Source organism: Pteropus alecto, unplaced genomic scaffold (genome assembly GCF_000325575.1).
Source record: "Pteropus alecto unplaced genomic scaffold, ASM32557v1 scaffold166, whole genome shotgun sequence".
NCBI lineage: Eukaryota > Metazoa > Chordata > Mammalia > Chiroptera > Pteropodidae > Pteropus > Pteropus alecto.
This window is the reverse complement of record NW_006439757.1, coordinates 1,107,502-1,119,801: the sequence shown is the minus strand read 5'-3', so window position 1 is coordinate 1,119,801 and position 12,300 is coordinate 1,107,502. Positions and strand designations below refer to the sequence as shown.

The 12,300-nt window shown below is 37.6% G+C and overlaps 1 protein-coding gene across 3 annotated transcripts in view; it reads left to right on the top strand.

Moving 5' to 3' along the window:
- The window catches only part of EBF2 (early B cell factor 2), a 180,462-nt gene that overhangs the window by 154,297 nt on the left and 13,865 nt on the right, over nt 1–12,300 (top strand). For all 3 annotated transcript variants that reach the window (XM_015593282.1, XM_006916957.1, XM_006916958.1), the window contains 4 exons: nt 8,531–8,619; nt 9,956–10,021; nt 10,104–10,281; nt 11,869–12,054. In XM_015593282.1, the coding sequence (XP_015448768.1) occupies nt 8,531–8,619; nt 9,956–10,021; nt 10,104–10,281; nt 11,869–12,054 (519 nt within the window). The remainder of the gene's footprint in view (nt 1–8,530; nt 8,620–9,955; nt 10,022–10,103; nt 10,282–11,868; nt 12,055–12,300) is intronic.

Below are 12,300 nucleotides of genomic sequence, written 5' to 3'. Positions count from 1 at the left end.
TTCAACAGCCTGTGGCTTCACCCCCACCCATCTCCACTTCTCAAAGAATTCTACTGCACCAAATAAATAATAAAATCATATAATGCAAGAGCTTACAAGAGGTCTTTGAGGCAATTTAGCCCAAACTTTTGTCTTTGCAGAGAAATAAACTGAAGTCCACCTGGTCTGAAGGTGGCATTGTTGGTCAGGGTCTGGAAGGGAGGCAGATTCTGGGCTGAGCCAGCTTTATCTCTATCTTAGCATCAATTACTATGAAAAAAAAGTTAACTTGGGAGCATTAAAATGTTAATTGAATATAGCCTTTGAATGTTAGACACATGAGGAGTAGGGCGGAAGGTAGATAATTGGACGAGGGAATGGGGAGGAAGAAGAGGGAGAGAGAGAGGAACCAAACACATAGCACAAGAAAGGCAGATGTCGCAGAATCAATCTGTAGGATGAAAGTCCTTTGAAGACCTAGGCCCTGTGAGCGAAGAGCAGAATGGAAAGTCCAACAGTCGCATGAGGGCGGGAGCCGATCTGTGGATAGCTGAATTCCTCCCCCAGCTAAGCTGTTTTATGCCTTCCAGTCCTGACCACGTAGTTAACTGCCCTTGACCAGAGCCACATGGAGAGGTGTTCCTGATGTGTGTTTTTCCCTCTGCTTCCACAACGAAGTCCCTCTTCTGATCTGGTGTTTATTCGGCAGTCACATTACATAGGTTTTAGGTTTTTTGGGCAGGGTTCTTTTGCATTGTTTTCTTTATTCTTGGGAAGCCTGGGCTTTAGAGGTAGGCCTGGAGAGATCCTCTGGTTCTGTGAGCTAGACCCCTGAGTGGACTCTGGGTTCTGTGCACATCTGATAAAGATAAAGCTCCTTTGCTGCTGACAAATGCACATATGGGCAAACAAACAGCGAAGGCCCTTTGATGGCCATCTGCAGACTCCACGAGGATCCTGGTCTCCACTTGAAGGCTTACTAGTGAGGAAAGCTATGTCCTAGGTCAACGTTCCAGAGTGGCAGCCCGATTGAGCACTCAGATCTTCCCTCACTCCATCATCTTATTTGTCTCTTCTCAAGCCTCTGCAGAGAAACTCCATTGGCCCTTGCTTGGTGTTGCTGTCTTTGTGTCCAGTATCCCTGTTGGTCAAGAGCATAAGTAACCTTCTGCCTGTAATGTCAATGCTGTCTTTGTTCGGGGTTGACCAGAACTCCAACAAAGGGCCCCCTTGCCATGTTAGCCAGTCTTCCCTATATTTTGGGGAAATAGAAGTAGAGTCGAAAGCTTGGGTAAGCATTATCTGGTCTCTGTATCTCCTCTTAAGGAAAGAAAAAAAATCATATAGAATTTATATATCGCACCAATCCTTTGGGAATATTAATATTGAGCAGCAGCCAGCTTTTTTTTTTTTTTTAATGAGTAGTTCCCAGTAGATATTTTTAGTTAAATACCGTTCACTTATAAAGGAAACCCTTCACACATTGCTTATAATTTACATCTATTTGTTGGGTCCGAGATATGTAAGTAACCTCGTATCTTATACTCGCAATCAAAATGAGAAATGACACATAAGATCCAGGCTCTCAGGAGAAATATTATGAAATCTCAAGGTATTGATGAAAGTTTTTCCAAGGCTGATCCAAATGGGATTTAGATTCTGTGGCAGTTGAAATGTGTATTATTAAACTCCTTAAGCAAACCGAATGACTCCCAGTGGAGGATTAAGACGTTCTATGTATAGCAAAGACGAAATTCTCATGTCTGAGTTTTCTCTATTGAATTCCCCCTTGATTACCTTCTGTAATATTTAACTTCATGCCATGCCATAATTATTTAATAAAAGGTAAATATAAATTATATTTCAGTGGGGATATGACCTTTTACCTTAATGTTATGTTACTAAAGAAAGACATAGATAAATAGAGCCTATAGATTGAAGCATATTTTTAATTTACTCCATTTTTGCCTTGCTAGCATTTCTCTGTGTCCTTGTCAGCCAAGGGGTTGGCAGAACCTCACAGCCCCTGCACTCCATGTGGTGGGAGAGGTTGTAAATTCACACTGATGATGGCAGTTAATGATCTGGCTGGCCCTTAGAGACGGTCTTGGTGCTGGTCTTGGGCACCTCATTAGCTAATTGAGGTTTACTTGGCTCACACCAGGCCTGAAACGAGAGAACACCCAGGGAGGTGAGGTGGGGGGAAGCTGGGATTCAAGATGAGGCTGAGCTTATAGGATGCAAAACAACCAGTTAGTTGGGAAGTCAATTTGGAACCTAAGTAAAAGTTTTGTGATCCAACATCGACGTTTTCAAGGCTGAACACTTGAGGGATTAACTCACTTTTCCTCTTACGGTTACGTCGTGACCGCTTTCAACGTCATGGTTTTTTATTTCAGAAGTTTACTTGATTAAATTGTGTGTGTGTGTATGTGTGTGTGTGTGTGTGTGTGTGTGCGTGTGTGTGTACATGGGTGCCATTATTCCTTGCCCATATAGGTGACCGTGTGTTTCACTACAGTCTTCTCATCTTGGACTTATACATAACCCATCTCACAATTTATGCCTATGAAGTTTGGCAGGGGCTTGCAAAATAAAAAATAAAAAACAAAAAAACTCAACATAACAAATAGATGAGTATGTCTAATCTATGTATTCAGTTTAAAACATGGATGGATTCCTGACTCAATGTGGTCAAGATAGCCTGCTATTTCTAATTTAGCTGAGGAGGGGAAGGCAGGCAAGAAAATCAGACACTGCCCTTGTGTCCTGGTGGTTTTCTATCTAATAGGGGAGAACAGTGATTACAAATGTGGGATAAATTCTATGAAAGAGAAAACATCATCTTCATCCCACCTCTGTGTACCGATGAGAGCCCAGCTTTAGATAATTCCTCTGCCAGCAGCAGGAGGACGGAGGAAGAAGGAGACCAGCGGAGTGGTGGGTGGACAGTAGACCTCCAGCGAGAGGGGATGAGAACTTGCCGGGGGAGGAGCCATGCATATGGGAAGGAAAGGACTGGGGCAGTGATGGAGACAGTAGGGGACCTTGGGGGCGTTGATTTTCTACCTTATGGGATATTCCCTTACTTTCTAGTCAGCACGCTGTGAGCACACCCATATCCATAATTTCCGTTTCTCCATATAGGAAAATCGGCACCTGAGGTAACGAAATGGTGCATATTTGAAAAAAAGACGAGGCAATGATTGATTTAGAGCATTTTGTCACCAAGTCTGTTCACCCTCCAGCACTGGGCAGCTGTTTGTGTTTGCTGATTGATACCAAATGGGGCCTCCTCCCACACTCTGTGACTGAGAAGTCAGGCAGCCCCGCGGGGCTTCCTCTTGAGGTCTGCAGCGCTTTGCTGGAAGCTGCAGAGGAAGCACAGCTCGGGGGAGGGGTGGGCGGTGGTGGAGCGGGTGAGTGAGAGGAAGCAGAGGGTGGCACAGTCACTTTTCAACACTTTCTCTGCTCTTCACCGGCTCCCCTTCAGTAGCTAAGTACAGAGGGGGCTGCTGGCATGCGTGGCCGGGGCTTGGAACAGTATCTCTAGTCCTACAGCAGGAAAAGTTAAGAGCGTAGGCCTTGGATTAGAGAAACCTGGGTACAGATCCCATCTTGACTGCCTGGAACTGCATTTAAAATGAGAATCAAATCTACATCATGGGGTTATCATGAGGATAAATGTGCTAATGTGTGTAAAAAGCTTAGCATAGGTCCTGTAATATGGTAAGCCTTTGGTAAATTCTAACGATGATAAAGATGATTATCATTATTGAATATTACAGCCACTAAAAATCCTATTATTAAAGAAAAGGACTTCAGAAATTGCTGATGTTCTCATGCTAAATGGGAAAAACAAGTTTACAGAATGATTCCAATTATACGCTCAGGTCTTCTTAGATGTATATCAGGGTAGGTAAGGGACACAAGCAGAAACTGGATTTTGAATGGAAAAGAGTATACCCAACAGTCCGTATCCAGAGAAGTTGTCATTCATGTGTAAGGAAGACAGAAAGATATTATAGAAGGGCCTGGGCAGAATTTAACTCTTATTCTTACTGATGTAACCGGACTGTGGGAGAAGTGAATCAAAGAAGAACGCAGGAATGAAAAAGTTATGTTATCACAGGACTATTAGGCAGCAGAGAAAGTGGTTAAATATAGTGTCTAAATAACTGTTAATATTATGATGCTTAACATAAATATGAAAATTAATGTCTAAAAGATTCAAGTCACAAGAAGTATAATAATAGTAATATTAGCTAAAGATAATAAACTATCAACAAAAATGTAAAAGTGGAGAGAATGACGTAGAGAAGTTGGTAAACAAAATTCTTTATGAGGATGGGCTCAACAGACTCAAATAATTAGAAAAAATAAAATATTTTAAAATAAATCTAAATTTATTAAATTAAAATAGGATATGTATCTTCTTAATCACTAGAGGAAAATACATACATTAAAAAACTATTAGAAATACAAGGGAATGTGGAAGGATAATTTATAGTAGCACTTATGTACAAAATGTGTTAAATAATATGATCAAAAAGATATATTAAATAATACATTTAAAGCATTACCCATGGAACACATACAAGACTAATACATATTAATTCACAAAAGCTTAATAAATTTGAAAAAGCTGATATTCTGCAAGCCACCTTTTTAAATCCAGAGCAATTAACTAGAATAAATTATTAACAATTTAATACCTAACCACCTAGAAAATTTAGGATACTCTCTTCAGAACAAAAGGAAGATAAAATTAAAAATATGATCATTTGGAAAGTTACAACAAAGTGGGGGAGGGGAAGAACCATAAATAGGAGATTAGACTTTTAAACAAATTACTATATACAATCAGGGCTAAAACATTTAAAATCTTGACGAAATGTGTGATTTTCCTAGAAAAATACAAATGATATTGAGAAAAAAAGAATGAATCCAAGGTTTCTGATCGTCAATCTGATGGAAAATTCACTGAGAATCTCTTGGGCTTGGGGTATCTTGAGTGGGAGGAGTCTGTGGACCACCCAGCAGTGGAGATTTCCAGCAGATAGCTGGATAGGTTAGGCAAGCCACCTGGACTGGAGATGAAGACTCGTGATAGTCGGCATGTAGTTTAGGTGGAATCATGGGAGCACTGGTGAGGTTGCCCAGGGAGTATGTGTACAGAGCAGGAGACTCTTCCTTGACAACCACTGTGAGGGCCACTAGCGTTCACACAGTGTGTCTTCAGGAGCAGCAGTCCTCTCAGCAGGCTGAGACGGCATCGTGGCTGGAGAGGTCGGAGTGAGACAGGGTGGTGTGTGTTCAGGAAAGCCAATGGGTGGAAGTATTCCCAGCAGAAGAGTATTCCCAGTGTCAAATGCTAACTTGAGCTTAAGGTAAGAGTGGGAAAGTTCTCTTTGTTTGGCTAAAATGTTATTGGTGACCTTAACAAGAGCAATTTCACTGCGATTATCTTTCAAACTTTTGGTCAAGAGGTAATATCCATGCTATGTAAGTTTTATAGAGCTTAGGATAAAATATAGACAGCCTCTCCATTTATTTTTCAAAGCTGATATAAAATAAAAATCAATTGGAAGCTGTATAACACCATGCACACAATCCCATTGATTGATATAGACACATACATCCTTGGCAACAAAAATAATAACTGACACTTGTTGAGTGTACAATATGCGCCAGGCACTATTCTCAGTAACTTGATTGATTTAATCTTAATACCAGTAGTCTTAAGAAAATATTAACACATTGAATTCAGAAATATACTAAGCAAATTATATATCCCACCCATGACTGAATGTTTAATTGTGAAATATTGGGAAATCGATTATAAAATATAAGTTGGTGAAAGCAGAAAATTCATATGATTGTAATTTTCTGAAATTCTAACAAGTCCTGATAAAAACCATCGTTAAAGCATGATAACTAGTATCTAACTCAAGTAGCCAACAACCCATTTGGTTGTGAAATGTCAGTGTTATTCCCATTTAGAGGAAAACAAGCAAGAATATTCACCATCATCCTCATTTTTAGGTACTGTTTGGGAAGTTTTAGCCAACACAAGAATGGGATTAAGAGAACTAAATGAGATTAACATACCTATCAAAAGGAGTCAAAAATGATCATTACATGTAGATACTATTATGTATAAGCTTAAGAATGAGCAGAAAAAAATAATGACATCTGTCAGGGGTTGGTTAAAAAATAACAGATAGCTACAGTTGGTTAAGATCTTTTATGTGCCAAGAACTGTGTGTGGGGGGGCGGAGGGCATTATATAAATTGTTTCATTTAATTTTGACAGTAAACTCATGGGATGGATTCAGGAGCTCTCAGAAATTAATGGTGGAGCTGGAAATCAAACTCAAGATCTACTAGACTCTGAAGCTGATTCTCTTACTGACTATACCATATATTGCCACACACTACTCTCACACACACTGTCTGCATAAACATATAGAAACCAAAAGTGTTTCTAGGTGCTAGGAAAACTCTTAAAAAATGCGATGAGAGGGTAATCATATTCACAATAAAAACAACATAAAGTGAAATACATAGCAAAAAAATTAAAATGAACAACAAAAAGCTTATTACCTATAAGTTTTGATGGGTAGTGCACATTTTAGTGGTGGACCTAAAGAAGAATTCATATATTTATGAATATGTATATTCATACATTGTGTGTGTGTGTGTGTGTGTATGTGCTTACCAGATTTTGGATTTGAGATGGTCTTTCCACATATAATACCTAAAGACAAATTGGGATATGATATTGTAACATGGTGACAGAGTGTTAAAAATATTAATATATAAAGGGTTTTTACAAGTAAAAAATAATAGACTAATCCCCAATTTAAAAAAAAAGAGAGCAGAAACTATTAATAAGCAGTTCAGAAATTAAAAAAGAAATTAAAATCATCTGCAAGTACAGAAAAAAAATTTCAACTTCACTGATGAATAAAGAAATGTAAGTTAAAATGACCACATGCATTGCCGAAGGGAACATAAATTTGTACATTCTTCTGAGTGATTAGACAGTGTGTGTGAAAGACCTTAAATATAATCATAATTTTTGGCCCAGTAATTCTAATTCTTGGAATTTTTCAATTGAAATAATTAAAGTTATACACAAAGGATAATTGTTGTTCTGATTTTTATAATAGCGAGAAATTAGGATCACATTAGAATTATGATCACATCATATCATATTAAATGCCAAACATTAGAAGCCATTTAAATAAATTATAGACCATGGCATGGAAAAATATGCAGAATTTTAAATAATGTTATCAAAGAATATTTAATAACCTGGGGAAAAGTTTGATATATTGTTAAATGGATAAAAAGTAGGTTATGTAACAGCGTGAATAGTATGTCTTTGAATAATTTTACGTATGTGCGTGTATTAAATCTGGAAGGATATAAGCAAAAAATGTTAACTCAGATTATCTCAAATAGTGATGTAATGGATGGTTTTATTTTTACTTCTATATTAAAATGTTTTATATTTTTAAAATAAAAGATGTTGTTTTAATAGAATAATAGCAACAAATAGTCATAAAAACAAAAATGCAAAAAGGAAGATTAAAAAGGAAATACACCTGTGTTTACTGCTGCCTAATAGGAGTGCAGGTGAATATTATTTTATTTTTTATATCTTTCTTCTTTACTTTGATCATGCTTTAATTTTAAAACCCAGAAATTTAAATCACAAACTTAAAAAGTAAAGAAAGAGAGGAAGAGAGAGAAAGGATAAAGGAATCAATTCCGAAAACTCTTCAGCACAGTAGAAATGCTGAAATGTCATTCATTCATTCATTCATTCACTCCCTCCCTCCTTCACTCACTTTACGACTGTTGACAATAAGTTCCTGCTATGTGCCAAGCACCGTCTCCAACAGTGAGAACACAGCGGCAAAGCAAAACAAGTACGAGTTCTGTTCCTAGGGAACTTGCAGTATATGGTGGAGCCTGACATTAAACAAATATGCATGTAACGAAATATAATTGGAAATGTGTTATGCATAAGAACAGGGTTTTATGAGAATAAACTCACTGAAGATTTATATATATACATATATATGAATGTAAATATTTAAGGGAGTAATTAAGAAATAGTGATATTTAGGAGAAGAATTAATGGGTAATAAAGGCATACTTAGGAAAGAGGGGAAGAAGGGAAAAGCAGGTAAAGGTAGTTTACTGTCTTCATAAGAAATCAAGATATGGTTAATTGTGTAATATATCTGATTATGTGAGATTGAGCAGAGGATTATGTGAGTGCATTTAAGGCAAAAATGATAAAATAATTGTAATCATCCTGAAAATTTGAAGTATCATTCTAATGGAAAAACATTAAATTACTATTAACTCTAAACTTATACTTGTGAATTAACCAATGTCAACAGCAAAAATCTTTAACTGATTGTGTCCATTATGTATCAATTCTTAGATAATATCTATTACCTGTAGAAGACTTAATTAGAAGTTTGCTTCATGGCCAGGGTACATACTCAAAAAGAGGACTCTTATTTTTCAGCACTAAACGAACCCACCATAGACTATGGCTTCCAGAGGCTGCAGAAGGTCATCCCGAGGCACCCCGGAGATCCTGAGAGATTAGCCAAGGTACAATGCTTTGGAAATTGATATGCGAAAAATTCCTTGTAAAACTTCAGCAAATTTAGGTAAATCCAGCAACTTAAATCCCTTTAAAATTAAATTAGGCCTTGAAATTTGGCTAAGCTTTAGATACAATATGCACATAAAATATCTACTAACTAGGAAATATATTATAATTAATCTCTGAGGAAATATGAAATTTAAAAATTTGGGCCTATAAAACATACACTATGAGCATTCAGCTTATAAAACACTGCCGACTTTATGAAGATCAATAATTGTATAATTGCCTAAAAGTGTAAGTTCCCACTTCTTCGTATTTAAATATAATTTTACTTACTCATAATTGCAGGGACACATTAATCCACAATCAGATATTCACTGAGGGCCTACTATGTACACGGGTATTTAATGAAGTGAAAAACCCCTCCATCTAAAACTTCTATGAAATGCATCACTTTTAAATGAACTTGCTTATGAAAATTATGTCATGAATCTAGCCCATTATTTTAGTTTTCTTTTTTTAAAAAACGTATCAATTTATTAGCTGTTCGATTAATAAGAAAGTATTAAATTTTAACATTTGTATTTGCATTTAAAGCACACACTTTATAATATGCCATGTTCTGTTTTCTGAACTGTGAGTAAAACTCAAGCACCACAGTTGCTTCTACATCACACCTTTATTTTCCACTTGGAAAAATCCCCAGCCCCACCATTAAATTAGATGATATCTGGAAAGTAGGTTAATAGCAATTTAAAAGGCTGTTAAAAACAGGAGGTGGAAAAGACAAAATGAGAGGAAAGGGATTACTGAACACTGATTCTCTCTGTTTAAAGTGAACAGGGGGAAATATTATTGAAAGAATTCATCTTTATTAGAATAAAATTTTGCAGAAGGCCTTGCCAAAATAATTTCAGTACTATGGACAACTCCTTGGCAAGCAGCTAAACACAAGTCAATCAATCATTTTAAGAATACTTGGTTAATTAGAGTACCAGATTTTTTAATGGAATAGTCTGAAAGTAGTTCTGAGTAAAACTTCCACCACATTATGAATTTAATCATCTCAACCCTCAATTTGGTTGTTTTTATTTTGGTCACACAACCATTTATGAAAACATTTTATCTAGATGAATTCCATGTAGATACATATTTTTAAAGAGATTTATATGTATGATTATATTCTACCTCTCACAACAAATATAGGGCCTCTTGGCTAGTTATTTACATTTTAGAGGGAATGTCTGAACTTTTCGCTTCTACACATAATTTTCCTTTGTGTTTGCCACTTGGGGTTTTTCCTTTGCTTATACCCCACTCTTTCTTTTCTTTTTCTAGGAAATGCTGTTGAAAAGAGCTGCAGATCTTGTGGAGGCTCTATATGGCACACCACACAATAACCAGGTTAGATGCTCACGTCTTATGCTCTACTGAGTTTAACCTTTTGTGCCAGATGAAACACTCACCTCAATCTGCCATTTTGTAGGACATCATTTTGAAGCGAGCCGCAGACATTGCTGAAGCCCTCTACAGTGTCCCCAGGAATCCCAGCCAGATCCCGGCTCTCTCCAGCTCTCCAGCTCACAGTGGCATGATGGGCATCAATTCTTATGGCAGCCAACTTGGGGTCAGCATCTCAGAGTCAACACAGGGAAATAATCAAGGTACTACTTTTGTGAGAGTCGCAATTCAAACATCTTCTTCTACATTTAAAAGATGGCTTCTGCTGGAGTGGAAGGAGTTGAAGCTTGATTCATATACCATCAAAAGAGTGTGTCCCAGATAAGCAATGCAATCAGATACTACTGAGTTATCTCAACATTGTAGGTGGTGTATTGTGAGATTTTTGAGCTTTTTATATACTAGGTAGAATCCCTTTCACTGGAAATGCTTAAGGATAAGATTGACTATTCTGGATTTAGGAGGGTTTAGGCATATTGAAACTAGATTTACAGGTATTATTTGAGTAAAATTTACACTTCTGCTATTGCAATCATCAGATAATGGAAATAATGGAAAAAAGCTGTTATTGTCATTATCATTTATTATAACCAACTCTCTTTTCCTAGTAACCAAGGATGAATGGCTTAGTTTTATTGGCAACTTCTGTTTTTGCATTATCTCCTATACAAATATATAGCAACAAAATTTGCATGTAAAGTATATCATGTAAAAATTTTTATCATTGAGGTTGATTTCACCAAAGTGCTAAATTTATCATAAATCATTTTTTAGAAGAAATAAATATTCTTAATGATGTCCCTAACCTTGGGATAGATATTTTTATTAATTCCAATTTCATTCAGCCATTGGAAGGGAATTCCTCATTCTTATGCACAGTTCTTGCAGAAGGGCGATGGGATATAATGTTACCTTTTTTTTTTTTCAATTTAGATCGTTTCCTACATAGTTCTGGAGACTGTTACCTACCAAAGTGGTTTATTTCAGGATAGATTAGGTGATAAAGTATGTGCTAGGATTTCAGAAGTATGGGGACTTTCATTGTCCCTTCCCCCATTCCACTTACAGCCTGGATTAATCCAGATTCAATTGCTAATGCTTCCAAGTCTTTGGTCAAAGAACAGCACATTTAGATAAACTTATCAACACCTTTTGAATAAAAATGTTCCCCACCCCCACCCAGGGCATAGTAACAACTTTGAACTAACATTTCCAAAGCTGTGATTTGCAGAATACTAGTGGCCCTTGAGATGTCATTAGAATGCCTTTTCCCCATCACTCCCAGAAAAGATGCTATGGTGTGTTAAATTTGAGAAACACTAGGTTAGCAAAGTTAAACCAGTTTAGTTATTCTCTAGACCCTTCATATGTAAATCTTCAAGGAACAGCCACAGTATGAAACATCTGCCAAGCTTTATTTGGCCATGCGATGCTTTTCTCAGTAATACCTAGTAATATCTCATAGGGCTCTAGCGAAATATGATTTGGGTGATGTCGCTGCACACTGCCATTAGTTATTCATTCCTTCGTATGAATGGAAGATGATCACTGCAGATGTGAAAGAAGAAGAAAGAGGGATGATCAGACGCCTGGCCTTGTGTAGCATGGGGGAAAGGAGAGGAAGGTATTAAAAGATGAAGGCAAAATGCACACTTTTCACCCTGTTCAGGGTTGGCTTGGTGGTACTCCATAGCAGAAGGCCGATGTGGCCCTGTGCTGCCATATTTAGCCTGCTCTGTGTGTATGTGCCACGTACCGGTTAATTTACCCAGGTTTTCTTTGTTGTCCAGGATACATCCGAAACACAAGCAGCATCTCTCCGCGGGGCTACTCTTCCAGCTCCACCCCTCAGCAGTCTAATTACAGCACCTCCAGCAACAGTATGAATGGCTACAGCAATGTCCCCATGGCCAACCTGGGTGTCCCAGGGTCACCAGGATTTCTAAACGGCTCCCCCACAGGTTCCCCTTACGGAAGTAAGTGCCCTCTCCACTGCACGCCTCTCCCTGTCTCTCTGTCCCTGGGTTTTACTCTGCAGCCTTTTGAGGGACTGTTGCATGCCTACATCTTACTGACTCCTCAAGGAAGAGCCCAATTTCCTGATGAAATGTCCTTCCTGCCTTTTGTTTTTTTCCCTTAGCTGTACTTGGGCTCATTTGGTTACTGAAAGTCTCTGGGGAAAAGAAAAGGGGCAAACTATTCATTTTTTACAGAGAAAGAGT